A 21,030-nucleotide genomic window follows, 5' to 3' on the forward strand; every position below is an offset into this window, starting at 1 on the left:
CCGAGCGCCTCCGAAGGAGACCTAACAACTCAAGAGCAATTGTTTCGCGAATGAATCTACTACCGGATCGGAATCGCGACCCGCTGAGAAGATCCGGCGAGAAACTCAGCGGGCTGATGCATGGGTTAGGTTGCACGTCGACCTCTTTGTCGAGTTCGACGAGTACGGTTACCGGGGTCCCTAAGCCTGCCCCTAGTATTAGAGCTGAAGGCATCTAATGCAAAGGTTATTGGATCTGATGGATCCGTAAGGACGTGTCTAGGGCGTCGACGGTGACTGGCTCCTGCATGATCAGGATTCGGGGAGTAGTCAGCGGCGGCAACGATAAGGCGATTATCATGACGCATAGCCTTATCGAAGTATCGTTCCGACGCTGACTTCATGTATTTCCGAATTGATTCGAGGCCCAGGTCGTCGTGTAGGTCAACGTTCCTCACGAACCACGGAGCCCCGACAGCTAACCTGCAAAAGCGGGATTGTAGGGATTGGAGGGTGTCTATGTGTGTGCGGGCCGCGTGAGCGAACACCACACTCGCGTAAGTCATGACGGGCCTTATGCAAGTTTTGTAAAGTGTCACCTTGTTCCGAAGGGACATTTTACTCCGCTTACAGATCATGGGGTAGAGTCTACCGAGAATAAACGCGGCACGGTCACGGACTGATTTTATATGCGGGCGGAATGTCATCGATGCATCCAGGGTAACGCCCAGGTACTTGACCTTCCTGGCCCAGGGTATGGGTTGTCTAAAGAGAGTAATCGGGGGTGTGAGATTCCTCCTCCTAATCCGGGAGGAAATCCGTGTGGAGCTTCCCCTCTGAAATAGCACCGCAGTACTTTTCGCTGGGTTGATGTCTATGCGCCATTTTCGGAACCACTGTCCTAGGGCTAGGGCTGCGCTCTGAAGCTTCTTCGCGATTAGGGACTTATTTCTACTAGAATAGTAAACAGTCGTGTCGTCGGCGAATAAAGCTAAATGGGTCGGCGGCGACCGGGGAATATCGTTGACGAATAAGCTAAATAGGAGGGGTGAGAGGACAGAGCCTTGCGGGACTCCAGCTGTGAGAGGTCGTGGGGAGGAGCGGGTTCCCTCGACTCGATATCGAAAAGAGCGGTTCGACAAGAAGTCCCGTATGATGAGCACGAGACTATCCGGCACGCCCATGTTGAATAGTTTGAAAATCAAACCATTGTGCCAGACTTTGTCGAACGCTTTTGCGACGTCGAAGAAGAGAGCTCCCGTGTACAACGGTTTTGGTCGATTAAGCCCCACAAGAATGTGCTCCGTGAGGCGGTGCACCTGTTGAACGCATGAGTGATTTGTACGGAATCCGAATTGTTCATCGATAAGAATGCCCTTGGATGAGACGAAGTCTCTGAGGCGTTTGTAGAGCAGACGCTCATACAGTTTGCCTAGAGACATGAGGAGGCTAATCGGGCGGTAGCTCGTCGGATGATTTTTTGGTTTACCGGGTTTATGTATGCCGATAACGTCCGCTTCTTTCCACACCGCGGGAAAGATACAGTTCGCCATAGCGGCATTGAAAATAGATGCCAACATCACGATGAGTTGGACGGGTAGAAGTTTAATAACGCGGTTGGATATACCGTCGGAACCGTATCTGAAATCACTGTATTCATCTCTTGTGCGTTTCCAGCCGCATTTCCCCAGGGCTATCAGAATGTATTTCATCAATCGTCGTTTTAAAAAGAGAATTGTCGAGTTGTACGAGTTCCGAAAATCATTTGTGATCTCAAGCTCATTTGCCTATGAATAAATAAAAATAATGGCATTGTAGTATAATTTTACATTTAATCAATAATCCAATCCCATTACTTGGTTCCTGAAAACGGCATGCGTTCGTCTTGCCAACATCGCTCACCACTGCTATTCAATATACCTATATAGGAATACCATTCAGGAATACGGAAATCTAGTAAGTAAATAACAGGAGGGTATTTTATCTGAGGACGCAGAAGTTCGAAGAGACTAAGGTAAGGTAAGGTAAGGTAAAGTAATAGTTATCAGAAAATCCCTTGAAAGTACACAATATTTTTATTTTATTTAAAATTCAAAATTACAATCACAATACAAAATACATTTTCTTAATAGCTAAAAATGTTATCTTATTCGTTTACAGAAAAGTAACTAAAAATTATATTTTATGTTCGAAAATTCAATTTCATCATGTATAGCGATGTTATTATGTTGTTAATTTTAAGCCCAGGCCCAGGGTCCGCTAGAAGGAGACCAGAGTTTCACAGGCCAATCGGAAGCAGGTGTACGCAGCGCTGCTGCAGCAGCAGTGGCTGTGTGCTGTGCTGCAGTAGCCGCACCAGCTGCCCCGGAACTTTGTATAACTGACAGCTTTAAGTTTTCTATATCTGTAAAAAAATTGTATGTGGTTACCCTAAATTAAACGCTAATTACAACGGTCACCGTCCTCGCCGAACCCGTCGTCGCTTGCGACCAAGGGCTCGGCGAGTAAATTAATCCATAGACACAGCCCAATGAGTTTCTCGCCGGATCTTCTCAGTGGGTCGCTTTTCCGATTCGGTGGTAGATTTTGCGAAGCACTGCTCTTGCTAGGGCCAGTGTTAGCAACACCTCCGGTTTGAGCCCCGAGAGCTCACTTACACGCTAGGGTAAAGCTGATATAGCCTCTCAAGGATATCAGCATAGGCAGGAAAAAAACACTAGCTACGGTTTGTTCAGTTAGCTCGCTCGTGTGTACCGTCGTCATGTCTAGTGTGGGCTTATCGTAAACAACTTCAATATCAAAACCCATGTAATAGAACTAGACAAAGACAAAACAGCTATGAAGGATTTCGTAGCTATGTTATCGATAAAATTTTTGCACATGTAATAAGTTTTTTCAGCAAAACGTGCAAAAAACAGAAGAGTAAAACGCATTACGTAAATCTTGAGGTTTTTTTTATTGCCTTTGTAGGCAGACGAGCATACGGCCCACCTGATGGTAAGTGGTCAACGTCGCTCATGGACGTCAGCAATGCCAGGGGCAGAGCCAAGCCGCTGCCTACCATAACACAGTGTCGGTGTTTAATTTTAAGAATTAGTGACACACTATTTATTACCTGCGTTCTGTAATCTAGCAGCCTGATTACTAGCAGCTCTTTCTATAGCTTTAGCAGCAGCGGCTTCCCTGGCTGCGGCAATCTTATGCGCGACAGCAGCTCTTGCCTTTGCCGCAGCGAGCTGTGCTTGTGAGTGAACCGCGGCTTGTGCTGCTTCCAATGCATGAGCACGAGCGTTTCTAGCTGCTTCCTCGCTATTTAGAAATTTATGTAAGCAGTTATTATTGTTCTGTAATGTAGCTATATAATAAATACATAAAACGAAGAAAGATGATAGTACCTTTGTTGATAGGTCAAAAAAAATTATCCTGCTAAACAAAATATGTAGGTATTTTTAGAACGTTTCATTAGCATTATTCGCGCTCCATGATTAGTGCAGTTAAATGAAACAAATCTATATTAATATATAAATCTACAGTGGTTTTTACGGATGTTCTGTTATAATTACTGAACCATGCATCCGATCGATTTGAAACTTGGTATCCATGTAGAAAATACATGTACTTAATGGATAGGCTAATATTTATATGAGTGTTGGACTCCCTAATAATAATGACAATAAATAATAATGTTAATTTTAAATGCCCAGCGAAGCGGGCGAGTACGTACTTTATAAAAATATACTGTAAATTGCTCAAGGTACTACAAAAATAATGTTTCGAAAGAACTGTTTATGAGTACGTCACGTAACATAAACAAAGGTACTTCGAACACAATCCAAGCCAGCGTCTAACACGTTTTATAGTGTTACAGCAATCTGGTTACTTCCCTGACCTCTTGTGAGCGGCGTGAGCTGCAGTTGCTTCTTTTGCGCTGGCGAGACTCTGGTGTTGAAGAGCAGCATGCTTAGCGGCGGCAACCTCGTGTTGCGCTGACATCACCGCCGCAGCTGCAGATTTGGCTGCGGCTATAGCCCCAGCCACATCAGAATTTGTATCCGACGACCAACCTGTAGGAAATTCCCTGTTTTATCCTATTTATCAAAATGAAGATATTTACTGTTTATTTTCTTCGGTAATGGCTTGGCCATGCCTTTGTAATAAGGTTGATAATATTAACGACGGTAACTACTCAACATCAGTTGAGCCGTATGCTCGTCTGCCTACAAAAGCCTATAAAAAAATATGTAGTATTTGTTGCAGTGAATTATTAAAAGCTTCTTCATTATATGTAGTTGATATGCTTAACTGGATACATACCATGAGGAATTTGCAGCCAACCGGCGGAGCCTGACCATCCATACAATTCTGGATTGACTAAGCTTCTTTTATTGGGTTTTGTGGCCACGACTAGCGCCACAATAAAAGTAAGCGTTACCTAGACGTGATTGAATCATTCATTAGTAAATTATACATAGTTTTTACTACAGATATTTTTACGGAAACAAGTAAATTGCGAAATGTCGATAAATTTCGAGGAATATACGTATGACATTCGAAGCTACTTTCTGTAAATCTCTTCTTCATTCTTCTTCGCAATTCACCTTGTCTGACTACTATGGGTCGCAGTAGCGATGGATAGCGAAATAGAGAAAAAGATATTCAGTAGGTACAAGCACGGTTTTGAAAGTTTTGTTTTCTCACCAAATTGAGATGCATCGTGTGTTGTTGAATTCGTAGTAGGGACGAATGTGATGGATGAAAATATATCAAAGCTTTTATATTGTTCGACAAGGAAGAACGATTTTAAAGAAAGGGTTCGCCCTGTTACTGATCACGCAATTACCCGAGAATGAAAAGACGCCCACCTTTCTATTCCTGGTGAAGGTAAAAGTGATTCTTTCTTTATAATGTCTTTATCATTAAAAGTTTGATCTTTTTTTTTATTGCTTAGATGGATGTACGAGCTGACAGCCCACCTGATGTTAAGTGGTTACTGGAGCCCATAGACATCTACAACGTAAATGCGCCACCCACCTCGAGATATAAGTTCTAAGGTCTCAGTATAGTTACAACGGCTACCCCACCCTTCGAACCGAAACGCATTATTGCTTCACGGCGGAAATAGGCGGGCTGGTGGTACCTACCCGTGTGGACTCCCAAGAGGTCCTACCACCAGTGATTACGCAAATTATAATTTTGCGGGTTTGATTTTTATTACACGATGTTATTCCTTCACCGTGGAAGTCAATCGTGAACATTTGTTGAGTACGTATTTCATTAGAAAAATTGGTACCCGCCTGCGGGATTCGAACACCGGTGCATCGCTTCATACGAATGCACCGGACGTCTTATCCTTCAGACCACGACGACTTCAAAACTCAAACAAGACAAAAGTCAACTAGTTTTCATAAAATCATGACCTATGCAATGCAATTGTAGTGTTCACTCACGCGGTCGGCATGCAAATCAACTCTCTCCAGCTCACCCAAATCTGTTTCTGCAGGATAGCGATCAGAGCACCACGGTATGTGAGGAATTTCGACCTTCACGAAAATTGGACGATCTAAATTTAGAATCTATAAGTAAGTATATTACAGTAGCGTCGGAACGCTACTTCAACAAAGCGGCGCGACACAACAACCCTCTTATGGTCGCCGCTAATTACATATCCGACCCAGGCAACAGAGCATCGTCTTATATTTCCGCCTGAGGCAGTCACAGCTTTTCATATTAAATGGTGGAAATGCATGTATCTGATACGGGTAGGTTACACCAACCTGATTATATGCGCAACGAAATTATCGTGTGTTCGTATTTTACTAGCTTTATACTATGCAATTCAGACTTTGACTTCTTGTCAATGGTCGATGGTGGCATTCACGCTATAGATCCAGGTTCCGGTGACCACTAAACATCTGTTGGGCCGTTAGATTGTTCACCTATCTATGCAATTAAAGTTAAAATATTAGTTCATAAAAGTATAAAATAAATCATATGAAAGAAAAATGTTACATGTATATAATGTTATCATTAATAAAATAGTAGCTCTCGAGCTAGGTAGGTACTCTAAAAATTACAAAAGTTTTGTAAATTCTCATCTTTTTATTTTAATTTGTGAATTAGTAAATTTTGCCAGAACGCTATTCATAATCAATAGCCGCTACAAATCGATTGATAACTTGCAGTGAATATTCATTCATATCTGAAATATTGTGTTGTATTAATTGTGTTGTATTAATTGTGTGAATTAATGTAAAATTTTATAGAAAATACACCACTATTGGTCGGTACCATAGATTATACACTTAAGTCGGTACTGTGACGCTAACACCACAGAGTATCATCAGAGTATTTTGTTTAGCTTCTGACACTGACACTGACGCATGTATAGGATTGCCATTCATTTTCATTTCGCTAAAGGATCGGCTTTTCAGTAACATATTTCAGGTTTTTCCGAATAATTTACCTTCAAAGTATTAAAATGTTTTCCTAAAAACTACAAAAATACAATTATACCGTCTTGAAAAAATATTTTTTGGAATTCTAAATTACAAGGTAACAAAAATCTGTTACGTAAAAATTGAGATTTATTTTTTACATCAAAACCTAAATTTTACTTTTAAAATATTGAATTTAATAACGTACTGTGCCCGTAAATCGTTAATATTGTCCTTACCTTCTGTACTTTATGCTTATCTATAAAAATATATTACTTAGCGGTTAACTTTTTTGAATCATACCAAAGGAATATTCCAAAGAATATTTAGGAATATCTATGTAAAGGAATATAATTATATAGGAGGCATTTACTTAAAATGCCTGCTAACAAAATAAGCCAAGCTAAAACTCTTATGTAGTAAAATCATAGTAATATTTAAAAAAATCGACAGATTAAAATCAACCATGAGTGCAAACATGAAACCAGTGAATCCACCTCCTCAGCAATTTTCGTAAGTTTTTTATTTTTTTTATTTTGTCAAGTTGTAGGCTTAACAATTCTATAAAATGTCTTTCAGTTTTCAATCTTGTGCTTATTCCATAATAAATATTCTGATTTTGAATAGTTTACCTCTACTTCTTTCAGTTAATAAAAGTAATGTTAACCTTGTTAATGTTCATAATAATACAAATGTTTTTAGATAAAATAATAGATTTTAAGCATACTGTACATTTGTTTTAATTAACATTATAACCATTCATTACAATATGACAATAATTAACATACATTCATTTTAATTAATGCAAATATTACCTACCAAATTTTTATTATTTTCAAACATTTTTTCTTATTAATCTGAAATTAGAAAAATGTTAATTGTACACTGAACAAATTTATAAATTAATACTGTGTGTATAGTTCATCAATTAATCATTTTATTTGCTTAAAAATACAAGCTTCACACACGTTAATACAAAATAATTGTTGCATCAGCAAAAACTCTTCTAACATGTCAATAATTATGAATTAAAAACTACCACAATGTTTAATCAGGAAGTAGCTTAATTGTGTTTAATTGAAGACCACCGTGTAGCACAATAATGTGCAATTTACCATCAACAATTGAAGTAGGCTACTTAAATTTATTAATGTTATTGAAGAAATTAGAGACAAAATTGAAAAGTCACATATTTAATGATGAGAAGGTGCACTTTGTGCTGCTTAGATAGTTGAGAAACTCATGGCTCGTCTGGTGTTAAATGCTTAAAGGTAATATGCTTTATACATACTTTGAGATAAACAGTTGAGTTCTTAGCTGTATTGTATATTGGCTGTCCCATCCTATTAGAATGCACAACTTGTTTATGTTAAAAATACCTGCAATAGTAATACCTATCTGCAGTGCTTATATGTCTTTAGGCTTTGGTAACCACATAGAATACACTACATAGAAGACTTTTTTCACAAGTAACTTCACAAGAATTTGACACTTTAATCCTGATCAAATTATTAATAGATTTCAGCGAATTTTAAAACTTAAAGCTTTGGATGTTAACATGTTTACGTATACTTCTGGTATTTATTTTGATCAGATATGGACATTACACAACACTTTTAAGCAATCTTAGTATTGTCCACATTAATTAGTTATTATCCTATATACATTTTTCAGATACAAATTAGACACTACAAGAAAATAAAAACACATTAAAATTTTAATTACATGGCAACAGTTTTCATAACTTTTTATTTGACTATAAGATAAGATAGACACACTATATTGTGAGATTATTGATTGCTTATTTTGTATTGGTTTTAGATAAAGATATCATTGAAGTGGGAAATATTCAGATAAATTGCATTAACATAGTAAGAACCACATGCCAATTTTTTTGGTCGCATCTTATAGAGGTGGTGCTGTTTATAAAATTTCACCTCTTAACACTAAGTGGGTCGTTAGCCCACCTGTCCTATTTAGATAGATATATTTTTGAAATTGACGACTACAAGTAAAGTAGTAGTTTATAGATAGTCAATTATATATTTAAAATAAAGGGAGATATGGAATCCATGTTTTATGCCATTATCTTACAATTAGTATAGAAAAAATGGAGCCCATTATTCAAGAGTTGTGGAGTATGCTCACGGAATTATATTACGAACGAAACTTCGTCTTAAGACCAGTGCACATTAGTCTTGCTGGTGTGTGTGACACTTTAAACTGGGAATACATGGACAGAAATTGCTCACGAAATTTTCTATTGGAAAAATAATGAAAATGCTAGACTTAACAATCTAGGTGTGGCTGTTCATGTATAACAATGAGAAATATATTTGTTTCAGATTAGTACCGAAGATCATCAATGGCGGTATCGCGGGTATTGTCGGGGTGTCGGTCGTGTTTCCGCTCGATCTGGTCAAGACACGCTTACAGAATCAAACAGTGGGACCCAGCGGAGAGAAGCAATATAAGAGCATGTAAGTTTTTTCTTCTTTGAAGTGATGGAGTGCGCTGTCTATATTTAATCCGAACTAAACCATCATGGTTCGTTACCTAAGTGTGACTGATCTTAAACGAGATACAAATAAAATAGGCCAACTGGAACAACACAGTACCGTCCAAAAAAACTGATGATTTGTCTCAATATAAGTAAGTATACATGACATCTTAGGATGTCATTCTTGAAGTTTTTTTTTGCTTAGATGGGTTGACGAGCTCACAGCGCACCTGGTGTTAAGGGGTTACTACTGGTTATTACTCGTAATATCAAAGGCGCAATATATAATATGTGTTTGCATTTGTTTTCCAACACCCAGTCTTGTATGTGCAGTAGTGCTGAACAATGGGTCGCGTGTTCATTATATTCCAATCAAATGTCTCAAAGGGGCCCGGGGCAACCCCATTAAAATGCCTGTGATTAGTTAGTTATAATAAAAACCTATTCTCTAGGCGGTAAACTCGTCTGCCAAGTGTGGGAATATGTAATTACAATTTTAAAAAAAACGTCAACGGCAACGCTTCTTTGTATTTAAGAGGAGAATAAGGCCATAATAAAGACAATTTCAATCACAGAAAAAATTTAGACCTAGTATTTTTCTAATCATTAAATATTACGTTCAATCGTCTATTACCATAGCAACACAATCATTTATATTATTATAAATTATACTCGTCAAATTTTCTGGCACGTGCTCAAGTTTCGGAACCTTGACAATCAATCAATCATAACCGGTCATTTCTACATTTCGAATTTGAATAATAATGTATTCCGTAAACATTGTAGGCGTATGTATCTATAACCTAAGCTCGGAAAATAAAACTACATTTAGCAGTAGATTAGGCATGAAAATGAATCTTCGCCTCAGATCTTCGATCAACAATAGTAACTAGATAAAGGGATACGTACAAAATTAAAGCAAAAACTGTCCGCGTGAATATATACTTATATAGCTACATTCGTTTACTAACAAACGGAGAAAAAAGTTTTGAAACACTTATACTTTCAAACTAGTAACAACTATGGCACCTAGTAATAAAGTCACAAATCTCCAAAACATTATCTAATACTTACGATCATTCGTCACATAAAACGAGCAAAGCAATAAATTACTCCTGTCACTTACCAATAAAAAGACATATTTTAAACAACTTTTAATGTTAAATCAATCTTAAGATGCAACAAATAAAGTAACTTTTCCCTTAATTGCTCTGAGAACTAACATCGTTTTGCTTTATTTATTTTTGCTTCTTGAAATGCCGATTTCTATTTACTACAGGAGGTAAGGGAGTCGCGCTTAACACTAAAATAATTTATTAATGAATTAAAGTAAAAGTTTAGTTGTTTACTTTTTATGTTTTGGAAATGTATGTTTGTTAGTATCTATACATTACTTATTATTTTATTAGCGTTACGTTTTTGTGTAATATATATTTTTAACGTTTAAACGGTTTCAAGCGTGGTATTTTTATTACAATGTTTCGGCCACATTTCAGTAGCCGTGAGCTCGGAAGGCAAAGATGTCCAGTGTCAATAAGCGGAGTTCTTAGCTGGCTTATAAAAGTCATCTCTTTTTTCTCTGGCGACAATCGAGATCCATTCTGCACACGTGATTGCTAGGAAAGCTAAAATAAAAATGGAAAGCTAAGTATCTAATGAGAGTCCAACAAACAGACACAAAAGCAGCATTAACCAATTTTAACCAACTAATTTTGAAGTGCTGCTAACAAATTTTAAAAAATTATTACAACACGAATCTACTCCATGCATTTACTGTTCTGTTAAGCAAAAGTTTGTCCATGTGTTGGCCGAGCCTTGGCCAACATTTGTAGCGGTGGTTAAAAATCGGTAATTTTGTTCAAAATTTAATATTATTTATAAGTTTAAAGCTTACAATATAGTTTATACTTCATGTACTTACCGAAAGTAAGATACTCCGGCCGTTAAATTGCTTTTTCGGGCCTTATTTTTGCAACTTTTGAATACACACTGCGGTATTGTGAGACGGGTTGACATTGGCTGTGTTTGAAGTGAACTAAACAAAATAAGAGCTCACATTTCAAGTGCGCTGTTATTTGACGAGACGGATTTTATGCACCGACCCGAAATCTAGTTACTATTGTTGATCGAAGCCTCAGATATTGAAAAACGTAAATTCATTGAATAGAATAAGCGAGTTACGTTGTTGTTCATTTGAAAAATTGTATTTGCGCGCTAATGGTTCATCGTGTAACATTAAAGCTCTGTAGAAACTTATAATATTAATTTTTAATAAATAAAAACAATCATAGTTATCTTTAAAACCCGTTGAGAAATTTGTCACAAAACAAAAGCTAAATTTCACTTCAACCACCATAAATACCATAATAACACCATAAATATATATATATATAAAAGGGCAAAAAAAAATTATTGACCATTTAGTAAAGCTCATAAATTACGCTGGACTAGATAACTTTTAGACTTGTGTGTATTTTTTTAACAAAAAAAACCGTTTACTATGAACTGTTAATTTTTTCCCTACACTAATAATAAAGGCCGATAAGGTATACATTTTTTTGTCTATAAGTTACAGATAAATTCTCGAATTAGTTCATTTCTTACATTAGCAGAGATATTGTTTGCCTAAGGACAGATTTTATGTTTGTCAATGGAAGGAAATATTTGATTTAAATTTATCTTTTACAAATGTTCCTAATGGACTGGAACTAAAGTTCAGTTAATTATCTACTTATCTAGGAAGACGGTCATTGAACACAATACAATTGAGATCTCGACCTCATGTCAAAAGGTAGGTGGTATTATTGACATTGTGATGTAGGCATGATCCGTGATTGTGATGATTGTGATTAAGGCTCCGGTAACATTATAGTACATTAGGTAATTCATGAGCTCGATCAGCCAACCAACGAAATTAAAAAAGTGAATACAGAAAAACTATGCAAATGAGAAAATAAATATCATTCTGATGATAATTCGTGAACCTTACACAATCAGTTATGGCCTCACGTACTGCTATTTAGGTATTACTTTGTGTTACACAGGTTGATGTAGTTGGAAGAGTTTTGTAAATTTTTGACGAATTTAATTTAAGCATATATTTTGTTAGCACGTGCACAGTATAGAGATTTTATTAGCACTTGCATAGATTAGATTTTTTTTAGCACATGCTGTGACTTACCACCGAAGAACCCGCCAACTTTAACCAGGAACCAAATATTATTCCTCGCATAAAGTAAAGCTATTATTCTTTTTATTTCTTCATATGTCTGTGGTATTAATTACCCCTCGAAAGGTGTTTTATTATTAATATACTCAACAGCCTTTTTCGATCCACAGGTTGGATTGCTTCAAGAAGACATACGCAGCGGAGGGCTACTTCGGAATGTATCGCGGCTCAGCCGTGAACATTATATTGATAACGCCCGAGAAAGCGATCAAACTCGCCGCAAACGACATGTTCCGACACTACCTCACTTTATCTGACGGGTAAAATTAATCATTCTTATCATATATGTTTTTGTTCGACAGTCAAAACCGCGGTAGTGATGCTAGTGAAGATATCCACGTGCTGCTCCGGTTAATTCGACTTGTTTTTAGTGTCAATTCTCGATATTACCTCGGTAGAATTCTTAATATTCCCTTACTCCCTTAGGTATGGCACACAGAAGAGTACTGCCTAAGTCCCTAGCTTGAGTGCTGGTGGTTTTTGAGTGAAATTAGTACAAATAAAGCCAAGGCTTTGCGGAAGTCAGCTAATACGTTTGCTTGGGTTCCTCAATGATAATTTCAGCACCTGTGTAAATTGTACCTGGCGGACGACGCAACACGCCAATTCTTAATAAAAGAAGTGAACATTGTCATGTACTTTGTGCGTGTGAACATTTCAGTGCAAGAAAAAGAATGAACATCTTGGCCAAGTGTTATTTTACTCTCTCTCGACTCTTATCACCAAACTCTTCTTATCAATTATAATTTACGTAATTACTGGTGGCAGGACGTCTTATGAGTCCGCACCGGGTAGGTACCACCACCCTGCCTATTTCTGTCGTGAAACAGTAATGCGTTGCGGTTTGAAGGGCGGGGCAGCCTACTATACTGAGACCTCAGAACTCATATCTCAAGGTGAGCGGCGGCATTTGCGTTATAGATGTCTATGGGCTCCGGTAACCACTTAACACTAGGTGGGCTGTGAGCTCGTCCACCCATCTATGCAATAAAAAATAAACGCTTTTGCTGGTTCGATGCAGGCGGTGTTTGGATATGAATAGTAGAGAGCAGGGAAATTGAAAAGTTTTTAAGATTCGAAGTGTCGGGTCAATATTATTCCAAGCCCTAAAATCTAAGTAGACTGATGTTCATAGTCATGTCCATCTTTACGTTGATGTAATCACACGTTTAGGGTCAGATGTACGTGATATCCCCGTTCAAGTGAAACTTCGACTAGTATCGTTGTGGGTTTCGATAACCTCTTAACTAAAAACACCTAAATAATTATCGTTTTTATATTTACGGTTATCTATCTCAATTTTCATTGATTATATTACGTATATATTTCAATTTTAACACAGATTATTCGTTACAACATATGAATTGATAAAAACAGGTGTCGATGACCTGATTTCTTTTTAAAATGATGGTGTTGAAAATTTACGGAATTTATAGTTTTGTGGATTATTAATGATTCCAAATTTGTAAAAAAATATATGTGACGGAGTTGGCTGGATCCATGGTGTTTTTAAAATGATGACGTCAGCGTTGATGATGCCATTCTCTTCATCAGTATCATTGCTTTCCATAGTGACAACAATTAAGACTCACTTTGCCAAAAAAATACATTTATTACATTTCAAGTGTACAGCGATTTTCGACAGCTATGTCGGTATAATTTTTATTTATTTACTTCTATATCGTTAAACTCTCGCATTTACATACTTTATAAAATATATATATATATAATTTACATGGTTACGAATGGCTAAATAAAACCTGTTCTCGATCGAAATCGACTGCACCTTCTAAACATTATTAGCTCTGCAATAAAATAATAGATATAAGTAAAACTGTGACGTATCAATAAAGAGATGTAGCAGCATTACTTAAAAATGTGATTTTAAATTGGACATACACATTCTTATGTATAATCTTTACTAATCTATATCTATACTATATATTAATATATAAATCTACAGTGGTTTTTACGGATGTTCAGTTATAACTACTGAACCATGCAACCGATTGACTTGAAACTTGGTATTCGTGTAGAAAATACATATACTTAATGGATAGGCTAATATTTATATGAGTGTTGGATTCTCTACACCAGTTGCGGGGGTGTTAATGATGAGAATCTTTGTGGGGGTGAGAAATAATAATGTTAATTTGAAATGCCCAGCGAAGCGGACGGGTACAGCTAGTATAGGTATATTAATAGACCGTTGTTTTTTAATTTAGGTCATTGCCAGTATTCCGTCAGATGGTTGCCGGTGGCTTGGCGGGAGCTTGCCAAATCGTGATAACCACGCCAATGGAACTCCTCAAAATTCAGATGCAGGACGCTGGAAGGATTGCCGCTCAAGCCAAAGCAGGTATAATATAAATTTGGCGTCATATGCTCATCATTATGCTCATGGATCCTCGTCTACCAATCGATCGCTCATTACCGAGAACCATGATGCACCTTTTCTGGTGATTTGTATCCACATATGTTGGTTAGTTGGCACAGTAAAGTGCGTCGCGTCCAGGTGCTCGGACAGTTGATCAATGCATCTCTTATTAGCTTCGACCCTTCGGTCGTCTTCCCTCAACTTTAGCCAATGTTCATAGGTCTCTTGTTCATTAATATGATCTATGCCTACGACCTCTAAGTTCGACGACAGATGGCGTGTTACTTTTACCGGCGTAACACTATTTCATGATTCATCGCAACGAAGTTTTTTTGTGCATAATTAATTATGGTGGAAATGATAATGCGAGACCCTGGTGTTAAACCTATTGTAACAAACACACATTAATCTCGTGTGACGTTAACACCCAGCCTTTATACAGACTCATGACTCTCTGTATCTGGTCACAGCGCATCGAACTTCCAGTAATGCTATGTTGTAGAGGGCCGCACGATACAGCGCACCACGGCTCTAGAGCTGACGAAGAAGTTGCTACGTGAGCGCGGTATATTCGGCCTGTACAAGGGAGTGACGGCGACGGCCGCCCGGGACGTGTCCTTCAGCGTCGTGTACTTTCCGTTGTTCGCGACCCTCAACGACCTCGGACCTAAGGAGGGGCCCGGCGGTCATACACCGTTCTGGTGAGTGGTTCACATTCAAAAACGCTTATAATTTGTAGACAAATTGGTTAATTGGGAAATACCGTTATAGAAATAATTGGTACCAAAATACCAAAATAAACATTGTTAGCACTGGGAAATACCATTATAAGAGATAATTTATACCAAAATAAAAATACCTAATTGGTTCTGATAATCACTAAACACCAGGTGAGCCGTGAGTTCTTCGGTCATCTTATTAATAAAAATAGGTAAACACAAAACAATTAATACCACTTTCTCCTCAATTTGTCAAACAATTTGTTAGTATCTTTTGACAAGAATTTCTGTATAAAAATTTAAAATGTTTTGAAAAGGGTTTTGTTTTTTTCAAAGGTTTAATAGTAATAAAAATATGTGTAGTTTAAAATTTAAATAATAAATCTTGTTGGTACAAAAACCCGAAGCCACAATTAATTAAATTGTTTTTATTGTGCTGTTGATACCATTCAGAATATTATAGTGATTATTGTATTGTCATCGGTTTTTGATATGTGTGCAAATTTTCAAGTTAATTGCACGTATTGAAGTCGGTGCAAATAACGTATGTATAAGGATTCCGATACATACAAACGAAGGTAATAGAAGCTTGTTAAAATGTAATACATAGGTTATATCTCAACCTTGAGAAGTCAGTGTTTGTTGACGAATTGAAATCATTGAACGAACACTGATCTTTATAAATAAACAGATTTTTTCAACAACGAATGTTTTTCAGGTGGTCGTTCATATCAGGTTGTGCTGCTGGCTCCACAGCAGCGTTAGCTGTAAACCCCATGGACGTGGTGAAGACTCGCATGCAGACCCTCACCAAGGGAAGCGGAGAGAGGCAATACACCTCCATCATGGATTGTGTTACGTAAGTTCATTCTTATTTATCTATATATTAATACGTGAAGCAAAAACGTTGTACCTACCCGTTTACAAAATATGCGGACGGAGGAGTATGAAATTTTTCACACTTATAGAGAATATAGAGAAGAAGTGCAGAATGCTAATATTTTTTTAAAATTTAATGATTAAAAATACATTAAATCAATAAAGCAAACATAACACACTACCATGTATTGGACACACACATATACTCTTTGTTTATTGTCTAAAACTTTAAAGTCTGTAGTCAAATTGAGAATAGGTTAAATTGTTTATCTTTAATATTACGAGTATTTGTCTATACTCTATAGTGTAGTCTTGGCGAAATCTGTAACAATAGAACCATAATAATGTTGAAACTTATAATTTCAATTAATTATAGTCGAATTTCGACTACTGGGTAAACTAGTGGTTATTAATATGCTGGTTTCCAGTAAGAGAGTCTTTTTTATGAGTAAGGAAAAACAAAGTCACAAATGAAATGCTAATGCCTAACAATTTGTTTTTCTGACTGAATGGCTGACTGATGCTTAATGAAATACAATGTACTTTAAAACAGAGCAGTATATCATGGAAAATTAATATGGGGGGAAAATATTGTATGTTACTTTTAAGAATAAGGGAAATGAAATAAAGTATTTTTATGTAAGGTAGAACTAGACTTATTAAATTTCCGAACGTCATGTTTTCTGTTGCTAATTGCGTTTATAATTTTACCATGAATTTAAAAAAATATTTCGATGAGAATTTATAGATTTTGAAAAAAACTTGTTCAATAAATCATCAATTATCTGAAAGCTGATTTTAATGCTTTTTCTAAGTAACAAAAGTTTAACACATCAATTGAGGTTCGACTACTAAAATATGACATTAAACAAAATTCGCAAAGAACTTTACCTGATAACAATATTTTAGTACAAATTTAAAATTATTTAATTAAAACGAATATTAAAATATTTTTTTCTTTAATTAAAATGCTGAGTTGTCTTTAGAATTAGTAGACTTTTAAAATTACTTTCGCCTTAATCTGATTTGTAAATAGTTTTAAATTTATAGTTAAAAGGGTTGAATTTGTGCACACATATGCACCCTTTCAATTTCCATCGTATGTAAAGGCATTTAATTTTCCTTTTTTTTTCAGGAAAACTTTGAAATATGAAGGTCCGACTGCCTTTTTCAAAGGCGGCGCTTGCCGTATGATTGTGATCGCCCCGCTGTTCGGTATAGCTCAGGCTGTGTATTACGTTGGGATCGCCGAATATCTGCTCGGTCTCAAGTAAAAACTTCCAACTCTCAAGTGGCCATTTTGAGTTCCTATCGTGTTTTAAGTTGCTGATGTTTGCAATATGGCTTTTTTTGTTACATTGGCAACACTGCAGAAGATTTTTTTTTGAACCTGAATCATGAAATCCTGGAGTTATATGAATTATATTTTTAAAAAAAACACCATTTTATGTTATGTTATTCATAATATTATTCGTTGATATTGAATAAATAGGTAATGGTTAGATAGTGAAATAGTGAAATACTTAACTTCCGAGGGAAAATACTCATTTATTCAAACTACATTGTCTCATTATAAAACCTCATTATTTAAAGTGTTTGAAGTTTACAAAAGAAAAAAAATTAATTTTAACTGCAAAGATGTTAATTTGTTTTTACATTTATGTATTGTTTAAACAAAGACATTATTTGTAAAAAAATTGAAGTAAGCTTACCAACGTTATTTTAGCTCAACTAATTGTTATAATTTTTTTGTTTTAAGTACTCCAAAAAAATGCTAAGTGATATTTCTTATAATTTATTTTATTTCTAATACGTTTATTATAAATGTACTTTTATAATGTTGTTTTTCGTTATTGATATAATATTTTAAGAAATGACTCATGACTACTTTATTTAAATAAATAAAAATGACACTTGTGTTCGTAAGTTTATTATTTAAACAAATATGGACAAGAAAATGTTATGTAGCACGTACATCTATTCATTTGCTAGTCTCTCAGATTTATTTCTGCATTTAATTATTGAAATGCTGTTTTGTTTCATAATTTCAATGTATTTGGCTTATAAGAACATGATGTAATTAAATTACTATGATGACAATAAATATGTAATGAAACATTATTATATAGAAATATACTTCTTATTAAGTATACTTACCTATTGTTATGATGAAATCTATCTATATAATGTTGTACTATTATAAAAAAGGTCAATTTGTAGATAGTGACAATTAATGTTTCAAAATTGTTTTTTTTTTCAGTTTTCTTATAGTTTAAGGATTAATTTGTGATACTAACATGGAGTGATTCAAATAAAATTTAAATAGAAAATGTGTAGTTATGTAACTCTACTTCATATACTAAATATTTATTATTTATTTATTATTATTTATAAAAGCTTTTCAAGACAATTACATATTAATTTAGTTTCGCTAGTATCAAATGTGTTCATAACCTCCCAAATGTTTTATATATTCTATACAATTAATATCAATAACATTTGACGACGTACATATATGAATTTAAACTTTGAGAATATTATTAATTTTGTCTTTTCTTCCCTAACATTTATTAGTTTGTTAGCAACAAAGGATAATTTTGGAAACTTAAAGGCCATAGAGAAAAATTTTAGTCTAATTAAACTTCTTGTTGTTTGGAATGTTATAACATTGTTATGTTGGTCGAATAATTATATTATTTTGAAACGCTTATTAAAAAAAATTCAAAGATGTGCTTTGAACTTCATACATAATTTTCAAACGCACGCTTACCTGCCGTCCCTATCTTCCGCGACATAACCTTTTATTATTAAGTTATGCTTAAATTAATAAAGATCAAATTATGCTATATGGATATCGTGTCAATTAAATATATACGGAGTGGATTAGAATTTCTTTTTTGTTTCCTATTTACTAAACAAGAATGAATTTAATACATATATGCATATTATAACATCACATAAAACCTCCAAACAGCAGCTGCACAATTCTGTGTTGATTGCATCTTAAATAAAGCCTACAAATAACACGGCTACGTTATTTTAATGAAAAGTTTTTTCACAATCGCTCAACCCAAACATAATATTTTCTGTAGGTACTTGTATTAGTTTAAGACAGTAATATTTGTCAAATAAGCGTGTGATTGTGAAACCTTTAAAACGTGTGTCAAAATAAATCTTTAACGTAAAATGTTTCGATGTTCTAAAATCATTGAATTCCATTTGTTGTTGTTGTTATGCTTATTAGAGTAACAAACCAGGCTTTGAAATAATTTTAGATGAATGTTAATGATGTTACTGCAGTAAAATATCTGTTGTATGTGAATTTGTTTTTTAATTCTTCAAATTACATTCATAAAATAAACTCGTAATTTTTGTTGGTGTATTCTGGACGCTGCTAACACTAGCCCGGCAAGACCACCGTAGCGGAAACGCGACTTTACGCGACCCACTGAGAAGGTCCGGAGCGAAAATCAGTGGGCTGTGTCTGTGGCTTAATTTACTCGCCGAGCCCTTCGTCACGAGCGACAGGTTCGACGAGAATGGTGCTTGAGGTACCTAAAAGCACCGATAGTGGATTGGGAGGTTCCGAAAGGAAATGTTTAATCTATACTATGCAGTGATCCATGCAAACTTTGTCCTAACAGTTGGGAAAATGTAAAGGAATTTGCCAAATTGGTTCAGCTTCCGCATGATGCTTCCGTCATTCATTTGAAATATTTCGTTAAATAAGTTTTATTCTTTCGTCGAAGAAACAGTGAATACACGTACATACGTACGACTTTAAGAGAAATTAATCATTGTCTACGGGATTTAGATCTCCAAATAAACATCGCTCATTATACCGGTCACTCACATTCGCACGAATACGCAAACCCGCAAGTGTAGGACGACATTTGCAAATGATTATGCAAAGTTTTCGCTGCATTCGTGGTTTTCCAAGCTGTGTCGGATTTTTAACAGACATCAAAGCGCGCGAACCGCGATCCTACGCGTAGTCTCCCACACATTCGTCTGACCAATATATTAAGTGTATAATCTATGGTCTGACCAGTTGCGCCCAGGATTGCGAAGTCAACAGACGTTTCGCTATTTTCATAGATCGTGACGTCTACTGTGTAGCGTATCTTCATCAAAAGAAATCCCATAAAAACAACATGGCTGTTAATGATGTCTGGGAAAGAATTCAAAACTCTTTTTCTCTTCAATGTTCTATTGACGAATTAAAAAGGAGGAGAAATTCGTGAGACATTCGTAAATGTTGGACGGTTATATTTTGAGAGATTGGGTTCGGTAGGTGATGAGGGGCTATTTAAAAACACAACTGCTTCATTATAATTATATTCCAGATTGCTTGAACACTTTTACACCATTGTACAATTATTATCTTTATATTTTTTATATAACTATTACATGTTTGTCTTGCCGTGTCTAGATGAGAAGTAATTGACATTTTCTTACGAGAATACAATGATCTGTTTTTTAAAACATTTAAAATAATTCCAATATTCGAAATCTAATCAAGTGTCAAGTGTTGCCTGCCATTACATTTAATATACAAACTCCAACACACCCCCTCAACACTTGCACACATTTTTCTCCGTCTATAATTTAATACCAAAAAAGAATAACGCTAACCTGACCTTCATAAATGAATTACTTTCCATACATACCTTAAAACCTCACAACCACTTACATTCCGTTACTTCCACTTAATCCCTCAATTCAACCAACAACTATTCATTCAACCTTTCAAACTTAATACCATCTTTAATGTCGCTTCCTTTAATCCTTTCTTACTTCTCCAACTCCAATTCGATCAAAAATGACGGCCACTCACATGCGCGCAAACATTCGTACATTGTACGGCATTACAATAACTCCGTTTTTCTCTTCAGGCAATGATGGCTGTATTT

At 35.7% G+C, this 21,030-nt stretch overlaps 2 protein-coding genes and 1 long non-coding RNA gene across 3 annotated transcripts; 1 reads left to right on the top strand and 2 right to left on the bottom strand.

Moving 5' to 3' along the window:
- Window positions 1-2,042: 2,042 nt before the first annotated feature.
- Window positions 2,043-12,223, bottom strand: LOC105842354 (uncharacterized). Its single transcript, XM_021351415.2, has 5 exons — window positions 12,095-12,223; window positions 4,294-4,411; window positions 3,869-4,043; window positions 3,095-3,288; window positions 2,043-2,383 (listed from the first exon to the last, which is right to left on the bottom strand). The coding sequence occupies exons 1-5, from the start codon at window positions 12,143-12,145 to the stop codon at window positions 2,217-2,219; spliced, it is 705 nt and encodes a 234-aa protein (XP_021207090.1). The 5' UTR covers window positions 12,146-12,223; the 3' UTR covers window positions 2,043-2,216.
- LOC101745734 (mitochondrial glutamate carrier 1) lies at window positions 6,337-19,439 on the top strand. Its single transcript, XM_004931288.5, has 8 exons — window positions 6,337-6,531; window positions 6,867-6,926; window positions 8,759-8,893; window positions 12,253-12,402; window positions 14,368-14,501; window positions 15,022-15,220; window positions 15,957-16,097; window positions 17,253-19,439. The coding sequence occupies exons 2-8, from the start codon at window positions 6,880-6,882 to the stop codon at window positions 17,389-17,391; spliced, it is 945 nt and encodes a 314-aa protein (XP_004931345.1). The 5' UTR covers window positions 6,337-6,531; window positions 6,867-6,879; the 3' UTR covers window positions 17,392-19,439.
- Window positions 10,162-11,450, bottom strand: LOC134199157 (uncharacterized). The gene is made up of 2 exons (XR_009973519.1): window positions 10,835-11,450; window positions 10,162-10,538 (listed from the first exon to the last, which is right to left on the bottom strand). It is a non-coding gene; the product is annotated as an uncharacterized LOC134199157 (long non-coding RNA).
- Window positions 19,440-21,030: the final 1,591 nt, after the last annotated feature.

Source organism: Bombyx mori, chromosome 7, assembly GCF_030269925.1.
Source record: "Bombyx mori chromosome 7, ASM3026992v2".
Classification (NCBI taxonomy): Eukaryota; Metazoa; Arthropoda; class Insecta; order Lepidoptera; family Bombycidae; genus Bombyx; species Bombyx mori.

Excerpts from the sequence above, each read along its gene's own strand:
- LOC101745734 (XM_004931288.5), top strand. The coding sequence starts at position 6,880 with ATGAGTGCAAACATGAAACCAGTGAATCCACCTCCTCAGCAATTTTC. Across the intron at positions 6,927-8,758 it reads CCACCTCCTCAGCAATTTTC|ATTAGTACCGAAGATCATCA; the intron begins GTAAGTTTTTTA and ends TATTTGTTTCAG. Across the intron at positions 12,403-14,367 it reads TACCTCACTTTATCTGACGG|GTCATTGCCAGTATTCCGTC; the intron begins GTAAAATTAATC and ends TTTTTAATTTAG.
- LOC105842354 (XM_021351415.2), bottom strand. The coding sequence starts at position 12,145 with ATGCGAGGAATAATATTTGGTTCCTGGTTAAAGTTGGCGGGTTCTTCG. Across the intron at positions 4,412-12,094 it reads AGTTGGCGGGTTCTTCGGTG|GTAACGCTTACTTTTATTGT; the intron begins GTAAGTCACAGC and ends AATCACGTCTAG. Across the intron at positions 3,289-3,868 it reads GCTCACGCCGCTCACAAGAG|CGAGGAAGCAGCTAGAAACG; the intron begins GTCAGGGAAGTA and ends ATTTCTAAATAG.